We start from the raw sequence: 21,260 nt of genomic DNA on the forward strand, positions 1-21,260 counted from the left end.
TTGGCCTTTTCTTTTTCACAAAACTGCTTCAAAGACAAGATCCATTATATTGTTCAAAACCCTTTTTGTAAAGTCCCTTGTGATAAATACCTCTTGGAAATAAGAATCAGCAAAGAAGAAATTTTTTGATGAATTGTGAAGTGTCCTTCTAGTCTGTGAGTACTTACTATATAGGCTATTGTAGTTTTGAGTTTACTTGCTGTGCCAAGTTTAGTGCAAAGCCTTACCCTCAAGTGCTGTAGCTTTTCTCAGGCCAGTTGATTTCTCCATTTTTCTATTCTTTGTTAGCAATTCTTAGTTTTATAATATCCATCCTGTGATATTCTTTGTAAGGTACTTAAGCTGAAGGTGAAAATATTTACTTTTAAAAATCCCCCTTTTAAGCCAAAATTTCTCAACCCTTGATCTGTTTTAAAAATCTCTATGGCGGGGCGCCTAGGTGGCTCAGTTGGTTAAGCGTCCGACTTCGGCTCAGGTCATGATCTCATGGTCCATGAGTTCGAGCTCCGCGTCAGGTTCTGTGCTGACAGCTCAGAGCCTGGAGCCTGTTTCAGATTCTGTGTCTCCCTCTCTCTCTGCCCCTCCCCTGTTCATGCTCTGTCTTTCTCTGTCTCAAAAATAAATAAACGTTAAAAAAAAATCTCTATGGCAATTACCCCCTTTTCCTGTCTATACCAGTCACCATGGCTATTTCTGATCCGATTTTTAAACTGGACTAAACTAATACTTCATAGAAGTCTCTATCTTTTTTTTTTTCCCATTGAGGGAGAGAGAGAGAGAGCAGGGGAAGGGCAGAGAGAGAGAGAATCTGAAGTAGGCTCCATACCCAGTGGAGAGCCAATGTGGCCTTGGTCTCATGACCATCATCAGATCATGACCTGAGCTGAAATCAGGAGTCAGATGCTTAACCAACTGAGCCACCCAGGTGCCCCCATAGAAATCTTTTCTTCATCTACCAGTCTAAAAACTACTATAATTAAGATTTTATTTAATATTCTATGTCAGAAATATGAATATACTTAAAAGTAGTTTTGATAAAATCTAGCTATAACTTGGCTCATTTAAAATAAGTATTCTATATGTTGCTAAAGTGAAATTAGGTGATTTTTTTGATTCTTAAGGCTTAACTGAGTAATATAGGTAAGAAAATACCTAAATCATGTAATTAGTATTTTCAAATTTATTAAATGGTAATGATTTATTTATATGGATAGCAGCCAGTTTTCTGTTTAAATTGCTTTTATTTAAATTTAATATTTAGAAACTGCTATATATTATTGATGATTAATTTTAGATCACAAAAGTCTTAAAACTGTCAAATTTTATGATTCAGTAATTTGAAATTAAAATTGATAAATTTGGACATGTCAAATTCCATTTCTTCCTTATTAGAATGTGGTTAATAGTTACATTTCAAGAAGTTTAGAAATGCATTAAGCTGCTGATTTTCTCAATACCTTTGCCCTAAGGGAAGACATAATGTGCATGCTGTTTATTTATTACTGCTTTCTGTTTTGCAGCATTTCTAACAGCATGCATTCTCCTGGAAAAAGGAGAGGACGTAGGATGTGAGTGCCCATCAGTTTAATGATGCTCATTGCACTCAATACTCTATCTTCCTTTTCATCTCCTTTGAAGGATGTCAGTTATTTCTGGCACTGAAGGAGAATTACAATTAGCTTGCTTCTTGTCTATGACTACCTTTCTGCTCTTAAGGGATATTGTGTGATTTGCTTACATATTAACTTCAGAACAAATTGCAAACTGAATCCAGATATTGGAAGGTGCTCTGAAATGGGGCTAGCCAAAGATGGGGGCCTGCATAGGACTGAATAAAAACTAGTAGTATTCCAGAGAGAGAGAGAGACACAGGGACAGAGACAGACAGTGTCAGGGACCTCAGGAAAACTCTTTGAATTGTCATGTCATTGTCAGTTCACATTCTCAAGGTATGGGATGGGGATTCTGAGAGGCTTACTTATAGAGGAGAAACATATATGACACCTATAAACTCCAGAAAAATAAACAAACAATGTCAAACCAGATTTGACATCAGTGAAAACCATTACATTCTTTCTTTGTTTTAATCACCTTATTCAATGCTGCTTATATATCAAAGACTGATAATACTTCACTTCCATGGTTGATGAATTCTTTTACTATTTGTAATTAAACTCTATATACAATCTTTATTACTAAGATTATAGAAAATTACCCAAATTTTTAATTGATTTTTTTTTCAGAGTTGAAAATGTCTAAGTACATTGATTATGGTCAGTTGAATGCATTGTGCCATATGAGAGGACTACAATCTAGGTAAGTTATTCATATGTTTCTTTTTCTATCATTCAAATGAATAAAAACATGTTTGTTTTATGAATAAAGTGTTGTAATAAACCAATGTTGACTCATAGGTACTTGATTTACCACATAGATAAAAACATTTGAAAACCTGGAGGTTATTTCTTTAGATTGAAGGGGCAGAATATATGCTATATTTTAAGGAAACAATTGGGTGTGAAACAAACATAATTCATCCTTACCTGGGCCCTTTTTAGTATTTAAAAAACAGTCCAATGGAAAAAAAGACAGCCTCTTTAACAAATGGTGTTGGGAGAACTGGACAGCAACATGCAGAAGGTTGAAACTAGACCACATTCTCACACCATTTACAAAAATAAACTCAAAATGGATAAAGGACCTAAATGTGAGACAGGAAACCATCAGAACCTTAGAGGAGAAAGCAGGAAAAGACCTCTCTGACCTCAGCCGTAGCAATCTCTTACTCGACACATCCCCAAAGGCAAGGGAATTAAAAGCAAAAGTGAATTACTGGGACCTTATGAAGATAAAAAGCTTCTGCACAGCAAAGGAAACAACCAACAAAACTAAAAGGCAACCAACGGAATGGGAAAAGATATTTGCAAATGACATATCGGACAAAGGGCTAGTATCTAAAATCTATAAAGAGCTCACCAAACTCCACACCCGAAAAACAAATAACCCAGTGAAGAAATGGGCAGAAAACATGAATAGACACTTCTCTAAAGAAGACATCCAGATGGCCAACAGGCACATGAAAAGATGTTCAGCGTCGCTCCTTATCAGGGAAATACAAATCAAAACCACACTCAGGTATCACCTCACGCCAGTCAGAGTGGCCAAAATGAACAAATCAGGAGACTATAGATGCTGGAGAGGATGTGGAGAAACGGGAACCCTCTTGCACTGTTGGTGGGAATGCAAATTGGTGCAGCCGCTCTGGAAAGCAGTGTGGAGGTTCCTCAGAAAATTAAAAATAGACCTACCCTATGACCCAGCAATAGCACTGCTAGGAATCTACCCAAGGGATACAGGAGTACTGATGCATAGGGGCACTTGTACCCCAATGTTCATAGCAGCACTCTCAACAATAGCCAAATTATGGAAAGAGCCTAAATGTCCATCAACTGATGAATGGATAAAGAAATTGTGGTTTATATACACAATGGAATACTACGTGGCAATGAGAAAAAATGAAATATGGCCTTTTGTAGCAACGTGGATGGAACTGGAGAGTGTGATGCTAAGTGAAATAAGCCATACAGAGAAAGACAGATACCATATGGTTTCACTCTTATGTGGATCCTGAGAAACTTAACAGGAACCCATGGGGGAGGGGAAGGAAAAAAAAAAAAAAGGACGTTAGAGTGGGAGAGAGCCAAAGCATAAGAGACTGTTAAAAACTGAGAACAAACTGAGGGTTGATGGGGGGTGGGAGGGAGGGGCGGGTGGGTGATGGGTATTGAGGAGGGCACCGTTTGGGATGAGCACTGGGTGTTGTATGGAAACCAATTTGTCAATAAACTTCATATAAAAAAAAAAAAAAAAAACAGTCATAAGGGAAGAAAGCTTTAAATGGTTGAAAACACAAATCCAGAGTGAAATAAGTGCTTTAGCAGTGCCCAGGAAATGCCTCATTGAAATATACTGGAGCCAAAGAACTAGGAAATATTAGGGCTCAAAGCTCAGGATTCCTAAGGTATGTGATACTTGATGATATAATTTTTATTTTTATTTATTTATTAAAAAAATTGATGTTTATTTATTTATTTTGAGAGAGAGGGGGAAGGAGAGACAGCATGAGTGAAGGAGAGGCAGAGAGAAGGAGAAACAGAATCCCAAGCAGGTTCCACACCATCAGTGCAGAGCCCGATGTAGAAGCTCAAACTCACAAGCTTCGAGATCATGACCTGAGCTGAGTTCAGGAGTCATATACTTAACTGACTGAGCCACCCAGGCATCTCTAAAGATGTAATTTTTAAAAATTTATTGTCTTGTCAATTCCTTTTCCCAAGTTGGATTATTGAAATTATAAAACTAGTTATTTTCTACATATCAGTCAGTGTCCATCCACTCTCCCTCTTTACTAAGAGAGGACCTTACCTCAGCTTTAATGGGACTGCTGAGAAAATGCCCCAACAACTGTACAGACTTTATCTCTCTATTTTAAAATATCTACGCCTGGGTGGCTCAGTTGGTTAAGCGTCCAACTCTTGATTTCTGCTCAGGTCATGATCTTAAGGTTCTTGAGATGGAGTCCCATCAAGGTTCTCGAGATTGAGCCCTGTGTCAGACTCTGCACTGACAGCACTGAGCTTGCTTGGGATTCTGTTTCTCTCTCTCTCAAAATAAATAGACTTAAAAAAAAAATCTAAGTCACATCCTGTTGTTAATTAATTAATTTCATTATGATAAGTGCACTCCTTAATCCCCATCACCTATTTGCCCCATGCTCCCACCCACTTCCCCTCTGGTAACCATCAGTTTCTTCTCTATAGTTAAGAGTTTGTTTCTAGGTTTTTCTCTCTCTCCTTTTTCCCCTTTGCTTATTTGTATTGTTTCTTAAATTCCACATATTAGTGAGATCATGTTGTATTTGTCTTTTTCTGATCTATTTCGCTTAGCATTCTACTCTCTAGCTCCATCTATGTTGTTGCAGATGGCAAGATTTCATTCTTTTTGATGGCTGAATAATATTCCGTTGTATATATATCATGTTTCCTTTATCCATTTGTCTATCAATGGACACTTGAGTTGCTTCCATAGTTTGGGCATTGTAAATAATGCTGCAGTAAGCATAGGGTTGCATGTATTTGTTTGAATTAGTGTTTTGTAATTTTGGGGTCAATACCCAGTAGTGCAATTCTTGGATTATAGGGTAGTTCTATTTTTAACTTTTTGAGGAAATTCCATACTGTTTCCTGGAGTGGCTGCACCAGTGCAAGAGAGTTATTTTTTCTCCACACCCTCACCAATACTTGTTGTTTCTGGTGTTTTTTATTTTTTTGTATTTTTGATTCCAAATTATTTAGAGACCTTCACTGATATTCCCATTTCTTCTTTTTAAGGGAAAGGGAGGAGGACATGCTTTTTTTAATATTCCTTGGATTTCTCCCAAGAATGATTTTTTTTTTCTCCATGCACTTATGCCTCCTCCTAACTCTCAGTTCCTTTCAGCACAGGATGAAGAATCGAATGCATGTACTCCAGAGTCAGGTCACCTGGTTTGAATCCTGGCTAAGCTACTTACTGGCTGTGCCACCTTGGATTGGTTACTTAATTTCTCTTTACCTCAGTTTTCTCATTTTAAAATGGAGATAATAATGGTACCTATTTTACAGAGTTATTAGGACAACTAAATGAAATAATACATGTAATGTAAACGAGGCCTGGCACACAGTGAAAGCTATATAAATGTTATGTTTTAAATTATTAATGGTATTCAAAAAGGCTCATCCAAGTTTTTAACTGTTGAGCTTGTCTTATATACTGATCTCTTTTCTAACACATAAAAACCTAAAGCTATTTAAGGCTTTGGAGCCGAACTTTTTTTTTTTCTTTCATTTTCCTTTTTTGCTTTTTTAGCCCAGACATAAAAAACAAAAAACAGAAAACCAAACATGTTTCTAGACCTACCCCCCAGCCCCCACTTTGGGTGATCATAGTAAGAGAGTAAATCATCTAGATGTAGGTCGGCCAAAGTATCCATTTTACATAAATATTATCAGCTTTCATCTTTCAGGTTTGATAATCTCTCCTAAGTAGTATTCTCCCATCAGACAATAAGCTTCTCTAAGCCCAGTCTGGTTGTCCTGCCTGACTTCCTTCTATTAAATCCTGCATTTACTGTGCCTTCTCTTAGATACCAAATCCCCAGAGTTTTTTGGATGTTTTCTTTTGAGGAACTGGTACACACCAGGGGTCTGGGAGAGGGCATGTTTTAGCATACCTGTATATATGTTTTGGGTTTAGGTTTAGAAAAAGAATATAGGATTACAAATACAACCATAGATATGAAAATGAATATTTTTTTAGAATAAGAAAATAAATTACAAAAAATTAATGATGGCATGGCAATTCAGGTCCTTTTTCCTAATGAGATTTCTTTATGGAGTTTATCAGAAATATATACATTGAATTCTTTCAGAATTACAAAGCTTTTAATTGATGTTAACAAATTGGGAAGAGATATAAGAAAAATGTATTCCTTCATATTTATTTATTCTTTATCTGCTAGATGTTAAAAATGACCAATGAAATATTCTTCCCCTAGAATAAAAAAAGAAAGGCTGAGAATTAAATGACTCAAGGATTGAAATTTTTATACATGAAACCTACCAAGGGTTTTATTATAGATATATAGCTACATATCTCTATCTCTATCTCTATCTCTATCTCTATCTCTATCTCTATCTCTCTCTCTCTCTCTCTCTACCTCTACCTCTACCTCTACCTCTACCTCTACCTCTACCTCTACCTCTACCTCTGTCTATATTTATATATCTTCCTTATAGTTGTGCTTCCTTTGGCCCAGGATGGGAAGATGGAGGGGAGGCTGCTACTCTCCACCACTTCCCATGTGCCTCTACCCTGTACTCAATCCCAGTTGTTGAAGCTGCTCCTGTCCCCTACTGGGCATATGAGAGCTCTTGTTACTGGATTTTATACCTTGTGCCTGCGTGTCTATAAACTTTGTACAAAAAGCAAGCCCCAGTGTGTGGTAGCTGCTCTCCATATGCATGTGGTCAGTCACTTGGTGTCTGTCTGATATTTCTTCTCTGAGAATAGATACAGTATGTTGGTATATTATTCTGGAATTTTTTTATCACAAGTAAAAGAAAATTTAGTAACAAAGAGGGATGATGTCACTTTGATGTAACATCTAAATTCTTAGATGTAGGATTTTTTATCCCTAGTAGACTACATATGTTCCATAAGGGCAGGAGATTTACCTTATTGCTTCCTACCCCTAGACATTTGTCATAGAGGTCAATGTTTTGAACTGAATTACACTCTTATGTTCAGTAGAAATAACTATCTTCTTCATGTCTAAAATATATATACATATATGGGTTTTCTACCTGTATTGATTAGGAGGATAGGTACATATTTATAGTGTGTAATTTTTATTTATTTATTTTTTTAGTATTGTCTAGAGAGCTAATAATTTTTAAACATTTTTTTAAAGCAACTGTTGGTTTGACATTCCAATTTTCTTCCTGAACTGTATGCTTTGAGGATTATTTTCCTTATCAAAGTACTTTATGATCAGTCAGCTCTTTTGTTTAAAGTTAAATTTACTTGGTTATAAACACAGTAATATGGTTTAAAAGGAAATATATGTTCTCCTAAGTTTCAGACAAACAAACAAACATGAGGCTACATGTTTGCAACTGCATTTTCTTATGTGACCAATTCTTGTAATTTCAGGCAAAAACCTTTAAACATGTCTGAATTGGAAATATAAGACACAAAGTTATGATGCATATGTATTTGTGCATTTGTATAAGAATAGTGTTAATCAGACAATTAGCTTTGTGACTGGGATATAGAGTTTAATATTTATTAGTGATTAATATTACTAATATATGGCCATTTAGTCTCAAATATGGATGTAGTTATACTAACTATATACTTTTTACACTTACGGAGATTATAACTCATAAATAGGTTTTAGCCTAAAGTTCATTTAAAAATTTTTTTAAAAATATTTATTTTTTTTTTTTTTTTAAATTTTTTTTTTCAATGTTTATTTATTTTTGGGATAGAGAGAGACAGAGCATGAATGGGGGAGGGGCAGAGAGAGAGGGAGACACAGAATCGGAAACAGGCTCCAGGCTCTGAGCCATCAGCCCAGAGCCTGATGCGGGGCTCGAACTCCCGGACCAGGAGATCGTGACCTGGCTGAAGTCGGACGCTTAACCGACTGCGCCACCCAGGCGCCCCTAAAAATATTTATTTTTGAGAGAGAGACAGACAGACAGACAGACAGAGCACAAGTGGGGGAGGGGCAGAGAGAGAGGGAGACACAGAATCTGAAGCAGGCTCCAGGCACTGAGCTGTCAGCACAGAGCCTGACGTGGGGCTCAAACACATGAAATGTGAGATCATGACCTGAGCCGAAGTTGGATGCCTAACAGACTGAGCCACGCAGGCACCCCCAGCCCAAAGTTCATTTTTAATTTGACTATCTAGCATTCATCATTTCCCCGTAGACACAATATTATAGAGTCAGAGGATTGTAGAACAGAAAGTTAAGTCAGAAATCATCTGGTGGAAACTCCTTAACATACAGGTGATTAATTTTGCCTAATTTTCCCAAACTGTATCTTTTAATTTTATGCTTTAATAATAAAAAGGATGAATATTATGCCATTAAAATTATAGTCATCAATAAAAATACAAAAAAATGACATTTAATAATTGTTTCTTTCTTATTGCTTCAGGTTAAGGTAAAGTACTTTAAATTAATGGAGAATTAGAAGTTGATAGAGACAATACAAATTATTTTAAAGCAGCTCCTGGACAAGGTTAAGGCTTTTAGAGTCTATTGATAATGGCTAGTTCTTCATTATAACTATTTTCATTTCAAAATATATTATCTTTCTTTTTCTTAGTGAGGGTGTTTTACTAATACATAATAATATGTTGACATACTAGACATAACCATATTTTTTGACATAAAATGAAGATATGAAGAGTTAGGCAATTTTTATTTTTAAGGAATTAAAGTGTGGATAAGAAAGGAGACAAAAAGAACTTTGAAAATATGGTTTATGATAGATAAAGGAAATTAACCAAGCTGCGATTTCACAAACATTTATCAGGAATGAAATCAATTTTTATTTTGAACAGTTTCTACTGTTCAAATGACCACAATTTGCACTGTCAATCCAGTGGTGGCAGAAAAGGTAGGCAGAGATAGACTGAATCTTGCATTTATTTTATAGGCTGTGAACACCTTGGAAGCTTGTAATTCAGGGTGTACTTATTAATGTTATTTTACCCAAAGTGCATGCGCTTATCTTCAACTGTCTAGAGCAAGATTCTCTACCTGAGGCATTACCTTTCCCAGGGGCATATAAACGTGGACTGGGAGATGACACTTATAATAAATGGGTAGGAACTAGGCATTGTAAACAGTGTAGTGTGCAGTAAAATCCTGCACATTGTTCTATCCAAATGTCAATAACCCTCTGTGATGTTGTATTTTATAATAAGAAATATATATTTGGTCTGGTTTCTGGCAGGGAACTCCTAAAACTGTTGAAATTTCCTAAATGATAGGGTGATAAAGGTGTCTGTTGTTATGTTAATGAGGTGGTAGTTGAGGCCACCAAGGGATTGGTTTTGAAGGAAGACCAACCACGTGTTTAAAAAGTTCAAGCTTTCAGTCCCACCCCATGACCTCCTGGGAGGGGCTAGAGTTTGAATCAATTGTTAATGGCCAGTGATTTAATCAGTCATGACTATGTAATGAAGCTTCCATAAAAACCCAGAAGCATGGGGTTTGGGGAGCTTCTGGGTTGGTTAACATGTGGTGGTGCTGATTAAATGCTGTGCCTGGAGAGGGTATGGCAGCCTTGTACCCCTTACCATATATCTTGCCCAATGCATTTGTTCCATCTGGATGTTCATCTGAATCCTTTATCACAGACTTTTATAATAATCCAATAAACATAAGTACAGTTGATCCTTGAACAACACAGGTTTGAGCTGCATGGGAAAACTTATGTGGTTTTTCTTCAAGTTTTATTTAAATTCTAGTTAGTTCATATATAGTGTAATATTAGTTTCAGATGTAGAATTTAGTGATTCATCACTTACATACAACACCCAGTGCTCATCATAACACATGCCCTCCTTAATACCCATCACTATTTAACCCATCCTTCAACCACCTCCCCTCCAGTAACCCTCAATTTGTTCTCTATAGTTGTGTCTGTTTCCTGGTTTGCCTCTCTCTATTTTTCCCCCTTATGTTCATCAGTTTTGTTTCTTAAACTCATCTGAGTGAGATCATACAGCTTTTGTCTTTCTCTGATTTATTTCACTTAGCATAATACTCTAGCTCCATCCATGTTGTTGCAAATGGCAAAATTTCATTCTTTTTGATGGATATGTATTCCATTATATATATATATATTTTTACCACATCTTCTTTATCCATTCATCAGTTGATGGACTCTTGGGCTCTTTACATAATTTGCCTGTTGTTGATAATGCTGCTATAAACATCAGGGTGCATGTGCCCCTTCAAATCATGATGTTTGTATCCTTTGGGTAAATACCTAGTAGTGTAATTGCTGTATTGGAGGGTAGTTCTATTTTTAACTCTTTGAGAACCTCCATACTCTTTTTAGAGTGTCTGCACTAGTTTGCATTTCCACCAACAGTGTAGAGTGTTCCCCTTTCTTTGCATCCTTGCCAACACCTGTTGTTTCCTATGTTGTTCATTTTAGCCATTGTGACAGGTGTGAGGTAATAATTCATTGTAGTTTTGATTTGCATTTGATGATGAATGATGTTAAGCATCTTTTCAAGTGTCTGTTAGCCATCTATATGTCTTCTTTGGAAAAATGTCTATTTATGTCTTCTGTCCATTTTTAACTGGATTATTAATATTTTGTGTGTTGAGTTTTATAAGTTCTTTATATATTTTGGATACTAACCCTTTATCAGATATGTCATTTGCAAATATATTCTCCCATTCTGAAAGTTTTCTTTTAGCTTTATTTGATAATTTCCTTTACTGTGCAGAAGTTTTTTTTTTTTTTTATCTTGATAAAGGTCCAATAGTTTATTCTTGCTTTTGTTTCCCTTGCCTCAGGAGATGTATCTAGTAAGTTGCTATGGCTGGTGTCAAAGTGGTTACTACCTGTGTTATCCCCTAGGATTTTTTTGGTTTCCCATCTTACATTTAGGTCTTTCATCTATTTTGAATTTATTTTTGTGTATGTTATAAGAAAATAGTCCAATTGCATTATTTTGCCTGTTGATGTCCAGTTTGCCCAACACCATTTGTTGAAGAGACATTCTTTTTCCCATTGGATATTCTTTCCTGCTTTGTCAAAGATTAGTTAACCATATAATAGTGGGTCCATTTCTGGTTTTCAATTCTGTTCCATTGATTTATGTGTCTGTTTCTGTGCCAGTACCATACTGTTTTGATGACTACAGCTTCATAATATAACTTGAAGTGTGGAATTGTGATGCCTCCAGCTTTGCTTTCCTTTTTCAAGATTAGTTTGGCTATTTAGGGTCTTTTGTGGTTCCATAACATTTTAGGATAGTTAGTTCTAGCTCTGTGAAAAATGCTGTTGGTATTTTGATACAGGTTGCGTTAAATGTGTGTATTGCTTCCAATAGTATAGACATTTTAGCAATATTTGTTGTTCCACTCCATGAACATGGAATATTATTCCATTTCTTTGTGTCATCTTCAATTCCTTTCATCAGTGTTATATTGTTTTTAGAGTACAGACATTTTACCTCTTTGGTGAGATTTATTCCTAGGTATCTTATGGGTTTTGGTGAAGTTGTAAAAGGAGTTGATTCCTTTATTTCTCTTTCTGCTTCTTTGTTATTAGTGTATAGAAATGCAATAGATTTATGTATGTTGATTTTGTATCTTGTGACTTTTCTGAATTCATGTATCAATTCTAGCAATTTTTTGGTGGGGTCTTTTGGGTTTTCATATACAGTATCACGTCATTTGCAAATAATGAAAGTTTGGGTTCTTTCTTGCTGATTTGGATGGATACCTTTTAATTCTTTTTTGTTGTCTGATTGCGGAGGCTAGGACTTCCAGTACTATGTTAAATAACAATGGTGAGAGTGGACATCTTTGTCTTGTTCTGACTGTAGAGGAAAAGCTCTCAGTTTTTTCCCATTGAGGATGATATTGGCTGTGGGTTTTTTGCATATAGCTTTTATGACATTGACATATGTTCTCTCTGTCCCTACTTTGTGGATATTTTATCATGAATGGATGTTGTACTTTGTCAAATGCTTTTTATGCATCTATTGAGAGGATCATATGGTTCTTACCTTTCTTTTATTAATGTGATGTATCATGTTGATTGTTTTATGAATATTGAACCACCCTTACAGCCCAGGAATAAGTTGCACTTGATCATGATGAATGATTCTTTAATGGACAGTTGGATTCAATTTGTTGGTATTTAATCGAGAAGTTTTGCATCCATATTCATCAAGGATATTGACCTGTAGTTGCCTTTTTTAGTGGAGTCTTTGGTTTTGGAATCAGGGCAATGCTGGCTGCATAGAATAAGTTTGGAAGTTTTCCTTACATTTCTGTTTCTTGGAACAGTTTGAGAAGAATAGGTATTAACTCATTAAATGTTTGATAGAATTCTTCTGGGAAGCCATCTGGCCTTGGACTTTTATTTGTTGGGAGATTTTTTATTGTGATTCAATTTCTTTTCTGTTTATCGATCTGTTCAAGTTTTCTATTTCTCCTTGCTTCAGTTTTGGTAGTGTATATGTTTCTAGGAATGTATCCATTTCTTCCAGATTGTCCACTTTGTTCTACCTGTGTTCTTCTCCTGTGAAATTTTTCATAATATTTTGTTATAATTGTGTGCATTTCTGTAGTGTTGGTTGTTATTTCTCCTCTCTTATTTGTGATTTTACTTGTTTGGGTACTTTCTGGGTAGAGGTTTATAAATTTTATTAATTTTTTCAAAGAACCAGCATCTGGTTTCATTGATCTGTTTTTTTTTTGTTGTTGTTGTTTTTTGTTTAGTTCCTATATCATTGATTTCTGCTCTAATCTTTATTATTTCCTTTCTGCTGACTTTAGGCTTCATTTATTGTTCTTTTTCTAGCTCCTTTAGGTGTAATGTTAGGTTGTTTATTTGAGATTTTTCTTGCTTCTTGAAGTGGATCTGTATTGCTATATACTTCCCTCTTCTGGCTGCTTTTGCTGCATCACAGAGGTTTTGGACTTGTGTTTTCATTTTTGTTTGTTACCATGTATTTTAAATTTCTTCTTTAATTTCCTGGGTCACCCATTCTTTAGTAGCATGTTGTTTAACGTCCATGTATTTGTGATTTTTCCAAATTTTTTCTTGTGGTTGATTTCAAGTTTCATTGCATTGTGGTCTGAAAAGATACATGGTATGATCTCAATCTTTTTATACTTGTTGAGGGTTGATACTAGGTTGATGTGACCTAGTATGGGATTTATTCTGGAGAATGTCCCCTGTGCTGCTTTAGGATGAAATTTTCTGAATATATCTGTTAAGTCCATCTGGTCCAGTGTTTCCTTGTTGATTTTCTGCTTAGATGATCTATCCATTGCTGTAAGTGGGGCGTTAAATTCCCAATGACTATTGCATTATTATCAACTAATTCCTTTATGCTTGTCATAAATTGTTTTATATATTTGGGTGCTTCGATGTGGGGGGCAAAGATATTTACAATTGTTAGATCTTGCTGGATAGTATTCTTTATTATGATGTACTGCCATTCTTCATCTTTTGTTAGTCTTTGGTTTCAAATCTAGTTAGTCTGATATAAGTATTACTCTGGTTCCTTTTGATGTCTATTTGCATGGTAAATCTGTCTTCATCCCCTCTTCGAATCTATAGGTGTCTTTAGGCCTAAATTAGTCTCTTGTAGCACATACATGGGTCTTTTTTGCTTGTTTGTTTGTTTGGTTTTTATCCATTCTAACACCCTATGTCTTTTGATTGGAGCATTTGGTCCATTTACATTGAGTAAAAAATTATTGATAGAGATGTATTTAGTGACATTTTATTACTTGTTTTGTCATTGTATCTGGAGATTTTCTGTTTCTTTGTAGTGTTTGTCACTTTTTGTCTTTCCTTTCCACTCAGAGTCTCCTTTAATATTTCTTGCAGGGCTGGTTTAGTGGTCATGATCTCCTTTAGTTTTTGTTTGGAAAACTCTTTATCTCTCCTTCTATTCTGAGTGATAGCCTTGCTGTATAGAATATTCTTGGCTGTATATTTTTCCCATTCAACATGTTGAATATATCATGCCTCTCCCTTCTGACCTACCAAGTTTCTGTGGAGAGTTATGCAGCTAGTCTTATGGGTCTTCCCTTATAAGTTAGGTACTTACTTTGGGTGCTTTTTCTCCAGCAGTAGGGCAGCGTCCTCATGTCTCTATCCCAGCCAAGCCCACCTACCTCTAAAACTCCATTCTTTGAGCCTTGCTGGTTGGAAAAACTCATGAAAATCAGCTCCTCTCATTTTCCCAGCCAATGGTTTTGAGAAAGTGTTCTCCTTGTCCATATCCCTGTGTGCTCTACTATCTCTTACCTTTCTCTATGACCAGGGCTCCCTCCTCTCCTCAGTACCATGATCTATTTCTTCCTGAAACCATGTCTTGCCACTTCCTACCTTTGTCAGTATGGCCTCTTCTCTCCCTCTAGTTGTGCAGTTTGTTCTGTCAGTTCTCAAGTCAATTTATTGGGTATTCAGAATGATTTGATAGTTATCTAGCCGTGTTTAAGGGAGGAGGCAAGCCTAGGGTACTCTTACTACACTGCCATCTTAGCTCCTTCTACTTATGGGCATTTTTTTCTGATAAATATAGTACAGTACTGTAAATGTATTTTCCTTATTATTTCCTTTCTTTTCTCTAGCTTATTTTATTGTAAAAAGACAGTTTATAATACATATAACATACAAAATATGTATTGATTGACAGTTTTGTTATCAGCAAGGCTTCTGGTAAACAGTAGCCTATTAGTAGTTAAGTTTTGGGGGAGTCAAAAGTTTTATGTGGATTTTCAACTGCGTGAGAGAGATTTGGATGGTGGGGAGAGTTGGTCCCCCTAGTCCTGTTGTAAGCTTCTATAGGAAATTAGCCAAACCTGAACTTAGAGAGAGTCACAGGAACCTGCCATTGTAGCCAAATTGGACAGAATTGTGGGTAACCTGGGGATCTTCTACACGTGATTGGCATCTGAAGTGAGATGGGATCAGTTGTGGGACTGAACCCTTAACTTATGGGATCTGAGATCTCCAGGTACTGTTAGTACTGAGTTGAATTCTCAGACACTCTGCTGGAGTCCCCAAAGTTGCTTGGTATTGTGCGGGAAACCACCTTCCACCCCCCACATGCATTGGAGTTAGGTCCAGGAACTCACACATACATTGGAATTGGGTCCAGGAACCATAATCCCCTTAGTCTCCCATTTCTCACCCACTTAAGGAACTCTGGTCTAGAGAATGTTTCCTTAGATAAACTTCCTCAAGTTAAAGAAGTTGCTATAATCTCTAAGATGTCATTAACCCTCAAATTTTCCCTACATCTTGATTTTTTAAAATTTTCTTTTAACTTTTATTATTATTATTTGAGAGATAGAGAAAGAGTGTGAGCAGGGGAGGGGCAGAGAGAGAGGGAGACACAGAATCCAAAGCAGACTCCAGGCTCTGAGCTGCCAGAGCAGGGCCCAATGCAGGGCTCAAACTCACAAACCGTGAGATCTTGACCTGAGCTGAAGTCAGAAGCTTCCCCAACTGAGCCACCGAGGCATCCCCTCTTCCCACATCTTGATTTAAGAAACAAATTCATAGTCTTATGAAAACCTGCTTCTCATCTCCATTCCTTATCAATATTATCACAATTAGACTCTAAACTACCAGAGTGAAACAACCTTAGGAGTTTGGTTCACCACTGCATTTTTATTGACTATTTTGGTTCATGGCATGCAGTTGCATTCAAAACATATTTGCTGAATGTCTATCATTTACTCAGTAATCAAAGCATGCAAATCTTGCAGGCATGTTTTATTCACTTGTTTCTTTATTTCTCCATATGTTATACTTAGATTCTACTGTTCCTTTGTATTACTAATACTTGTTATTTACCTCTTATGTACTACTCAACTCTCACTCTTATTACCTGTCTCCAGGTCTACCACATTTCCAATTGGAGTTCCACTCTCAAATTTCTTCTTATCTTAATTTCTCATTGTGTACTACAAATTTCTCATTTATTTCATTCATATATTTTTAATATATCTCATTTTTTGAGTTTTATATTTACAGAAAAATTGAGTAGAAAGTAGAGTTTCCCAATGCCCTTTACTTCTCTCTCCTAGTTTCCCATATTATTAACATCGTGCTTAATAAGTATGGTATATTTCTTATAATTAATTAGTAAATATTGGTACATTATGGACTAAAGTCCATAATTACAATAAGGTTCACTGGGTTGTACATGGTAGGGTCTTTGACAGATTTTAAGGACATGTAATTATCATTACAGTATCATACAGAGTATTTTTTGCTCTAAACATCCCTTGTGTTCACCTATTCTTTCATCCTTCCCTAATCCATGGTAACCACTGATCTTTTTATTATTTCCATAGTTTTACCCTTTCTAGAATGCCATATACTTGGAAAAATACAGTGTGTAGCCTTTTCAAATTGATTTATTTCTCTTCACTGATGCATTTAATGTTCCTTCTTGTTTTTTCATGACATGATAGCTCATTTCCTTTTGACATTGAAAAATATTCATTGTATGGATGTAATACAGTTTGTTTCTCTATTCAGTTGAAGAATGTTTTGGTTGCTTCCAAGTTTTAGCAATTATGAATAAAGCTGTTATAAATATTCATGTACAGGTGTGTGTGTGTGTGTGTGTGTGTGTGTGTGTGAATGTTAAGTTTTCAACTCACCTGGGTAAATACCAAAGAGTGCAGTTGCTGTATTATATGAGTATTGTTAGTTTTGTAAGAAACCACCAAACTGTCTTCCAAAGTGTCTATACCACTGTATTTCCATAGCAATGAATGAGAGCTCCTATTGCTTCACAACCTTGACAGCAGTTTGTGTTGTCAGTGTTCTGAATTTTAGCCATTGTAGTAAGTGTGTAGTGATTATCTTGTTATTTTAATTTGCATGTTTCTGGTGACATATATGGAGAATCTTTTCATATGCTAATGTTCTTCTTTGTGAGGTGTCTGTTCATATCTTGTACCATTTTTAATAGGGTTCTTTGTTTTCTTATTGTTGATTTTTAAGGGTTATTTTTATATTTTGGATACCAATCCTTTATCAAATAGGTGTTTTGCAAATATTTTCTCCTAGCATGTGTATTGTCATTTCATTTACATGATAGTGTCTTTTTGCAAGCAGAAGTTTTAAATGCTAATAAAGTTCAACTTATTAATTTTTCTTTTCATGAATGATATTTTTGATGTGCAATCTAAGAAGCTATTGCCAAACCCAAGGTCACCTAGATTATTTTTCTATGTTATTTTCTACAAGTTTTATACTTATTTCACGTTTAGGCCTGTGATCCATTTTAGGTTAATTTTGTGAAGACTGTAAAGTCTGTGTCCCCCTGCACTTTTTTTTTTTCCAGACAGATGTCCAGTTACAGCATAATTAAAAAATGTATATATCCTTGGGGCACCTGGGCGGCTCAGTTAAGCATCCAACTCTTGGTTTTGGCTCAGATCATGATCTCGCGGTTTGTGAGATCAAGCCCCATGTCTGGCTTTGTGCTGAGTGTGGAACCTGCTTGAGATTTTCTCTCTCCCTCTCTCTCTGCCCATCCCCTGCTTGCATGCATGCTCTCTCCCTCTTAAAATAAATAAATAAACTTAAAAAAAGAAAAGAAAAAAGAATTACCCTGTCTGTATTGAACTGCCTTTGCTCCTTTGTCAAAGAGCATTTGATTGTATACATGTGGGTCTATTTTGAGGCTTGCTAGTGTGTTTCATTGATCTTTTTGTCTACTCTTTTTGCCAATATTATTTCTCTGAATGTTTGGGAATTTCTACAAATATGTCTTCAAATTTAATTTCTTATTCAACTCTCTCTAATTTGATCTTTAACATATTCGTTGAGTTCTTCATATTATAATCATTTTAATGATTATAATTTTAATTTTGAGAAGTTCTACCAAGTTCTCTTTTCAAATTTGCCTGGTCATTCGTGATAATCTTTTGTTATGGATCATGATTGTTATTCTACCTTTATTTCTACAAATATTTTATATTGTTCTATATTCTATATCTAACATACCAGGATTATAGTGTTTAACAGTATAAATCTAATGCTCCCTTCATGGTAACTTGTCTTTGCACATAAAATTTCTATGAACGTTTTGCTTATTCTTAACATATAATAACATAAGACCTAAATTGTGGATAATTTCCCCCAGGGAGAATTTATAACTGTCTCTTCTTAGAACCAGAGTATACCAAGAAACTGGGATTACTTCATTCTCCTTCAAAAATCTTTCTCCAAAGCAAATTTCTCAAGCTGAGCTACCCTCTTTTTTCCTGGGTCAAGGTACATTTTTCTCTCAGCAGTGCTCTTATCAGTGCCCTCCTCACAACCCTACCCCTTTGTCTGCTTCATGCTCACATCTTAGGTACCTATTCAACTCACTTTAATTTCTTTTTTTTTTCTTTTGCAATGTGATGGTTTTTGGAGATCTCAATATCTCAATTATTTTCTTCTTGTGAGACCAACAATGCAACAGAAAATTCTTTGTGCATGATATGTGCAACAACAGAGTTCTTCAGAGAATCAAGACTGCCATGATGTAGTAACTGAAGATTTTTCTTTCTAAGATGTGATGTTCTACACTATAAGATGAATGCCAGATATTTTCTCTTTAATAGTTCTCTTCCAATGATGTAAAAGATTCAGAATCATTGGCTAAGTACTTTTCAATAAAGAAGTCTCTCTCATGGCTAGACAATTTTAGTTTTGACATTAACTTGAGAACTTCATATGTATTTGCTAAAGAAGGATTTAAAGTTGACTCAAATTCTTGTTCTTTTTTCACCGAAAATGGAGTTTATATATCTATATTTTTAATAAAATAAAAAATGTGTTACTATATGCCATATATTCTGTACTTAGATTTATATTAACAGTTATTATTTTTACATGGCTAATACATTGTAAAAAATGGGCCATGGTTTTGCATTTATTTTTTCTAACTACTACAGTAATCCTAAAGATAGGTAGTTCTTTTCTAGAAATAAATAAATGAGAAGATGAAATAGTTTGTAAAAGATAAACCACAACATCAGGTTACATGCTAATCAGATATTTGTTCTGAAAATAGGGTAAGTAAAATTTTTTGACAGATCAATATCCCTGTAAAAGGTTAGGTTCAGTCTTCAAGTCATATCTTTGCAGTTGGCTTTGTCAAAATAGATCTTTTAATTTTTCTTTAGGAACTTTATGAAAATAAAAAGGGGTTGATCTTTATGATTAATATATCTGCTAATCAATTATAGTGGCATGTGGAACTCCTTTGAAAAACTAATCAAATAATTTTGACACCATGGAGTCACTCGTAATGAGCTTTATCCATAGATAAGAAAGATGATCAAATGAATTCATAACTAGAGACCACATTTCCAAAATATTTAAAATTAAGTCTGGAGAAAACTGAACTGCATGACACTTTATAGTGGCATTATCTAAAGACTGCTGATTGATTGATCTTTTCATTTAGTAGCCAGGGCATTTTAAATACATTGGCCTTATTATGTAGCATTTTTCTTCTTTCTTTAATTTTGTAATAAAATAATAAAAGCCATTATATACAAGGTAATATATAATAAAATAAATATATACATTATATATAATGTATAATAGTATATTATATCTATATTTTTATGTATATATATAAAAGGAACTTAATTATTATCAAATTGTACCTCTGCTTTCTTCTAGTTTGCAAGAATAACATTCACATTTTTTCAGTTTTCATCACATAAATGAATAGATGCTACAATACTTATAAGACAAATTTAGGAAGAAAAAAATCTATGAGTGGTTGAATAGATCCAACCTTTATGGCTCGTTTTAACTAATTTAAAATAAAAAATGTAAACTGCCTTAGGGAAGCCACATAAATATAATTAATCAATAAGTATTTTATTAAAAGTATATTATGTTCCCAGACTTGTAAGCAAAACTGAATGGGATACAGAAGATATAACTAGTTAGGGAAATCTAGCCATTATAGACAAACCCTAAATCTCAGTGGTATAACACAACAGAAATTTCTTTCTTTCTCACATCAAGCCCTATAGGGTTATATTTGATTGGTAGGCTGTTCTGGTTTAGGAACTCAGGCCTCTTTCAAACTTTTGTTCTTTCATCTTTGTGTTTTTCAAGTTTAACCTGCTAATTTGCTTCAAGCTGGAAAGGAAAAAGACATAGAGAATCTTTTATAGAAGGGTTTTTTGGTGAGATTGGGGGCAGATTTCGATGGGCCTGGTCTGGAAATGGTGCACATCACTCCCACCCTCTCTTCCATGTTCCTTTGGCTAGAACTTAGCCATGTGACTGTATCTAAGTGCAAAAGAAGTTGGGAAATGTAGGTTAGCCCTGTACCCAGGAAGAAAGGGACATGGTTTGTTGTAGCATAGGGAAGTTTTTAAGATAGATATAAAATAATTGAATATTAAACATTGAATTATTATTATTTAGACATGTATCTATCATTCAGTACATAAGCAAGTAAAGCATATAAAGCTTAAATGACTTTAATACTTTCAATACCTTAATACTTTTTACTTGATATAAACTAGAAAATTTAGTACACAAACAAAGGTCATTTTGATCCCAAGACTAGGGTTCTTTTATTTCTTTTCTTTTTTTTTTTTAACATTTATTCATTTTTTGAGAGTGAGAGAGACAGAGCATGAGCAGGGGAGGGGCAGAGAGAGAGGGAAACACAGAATCTGAAGCAGGCTCCAGGCTCTGAGCTGTCAGTGCAGGGCCTGACGTGGGGCTCGAACTCACGGACCGTGAGATCATGACCTGAGCTGAAGTCAGATGCTCAACCAACTGAGCCACCCAGGTGCCCCATAGGGTTCTTTTATTTCTTATTGTAGGCACAGTCTAGTAGAGGAGGCAAAAAGTAACTACTTGTCATGCAGTTAGGGAACCCTG

At 35.3% G+C, this 21,260-nt stretch overlaps 1 protein-coding gene across 1 annotated transcript in view; it reads left to right on the forward strand.

Annotated features, from left to right (window-relative positions):
* The window catches only part of CNBD1 (cyclic nucleotide binding domain containing 1), a 489,467-nt gene that overhangs the window by 16,792 nt on the left and 451,415 nt on the right, over positions 1-21,260 (forward strand). The window contains exon 2 of the mRNA XM_047073787.1: positions 2,244-2,316. Within this exon, the coding sequence (XP_046929743.1) occupies positions 2,244-2,316 (73 nt within the window). The remainder of the gene's footprint in view (positions 1-2,243; positions 2,317-21,260) is intronic.

The sequence above is a fragment of the Lynx rufus genome, unplaced genomic scaffold (genome assembly GCF_022079265.1).
Source record: "Lynx rufus isolate CCGP_SWC_20201006 ecotype Redwood Valley unplaced genomic scaffold, mLynRuf1.p SCAF_12, whole genome shotgun sequence".
Classification (NCBI taxonomy): domain Eukaryota; kingdom Metazoa; phylum Chordata; class Mammalia; order Carnivora; family Felidae; genus Lynx; species Lynx rufus.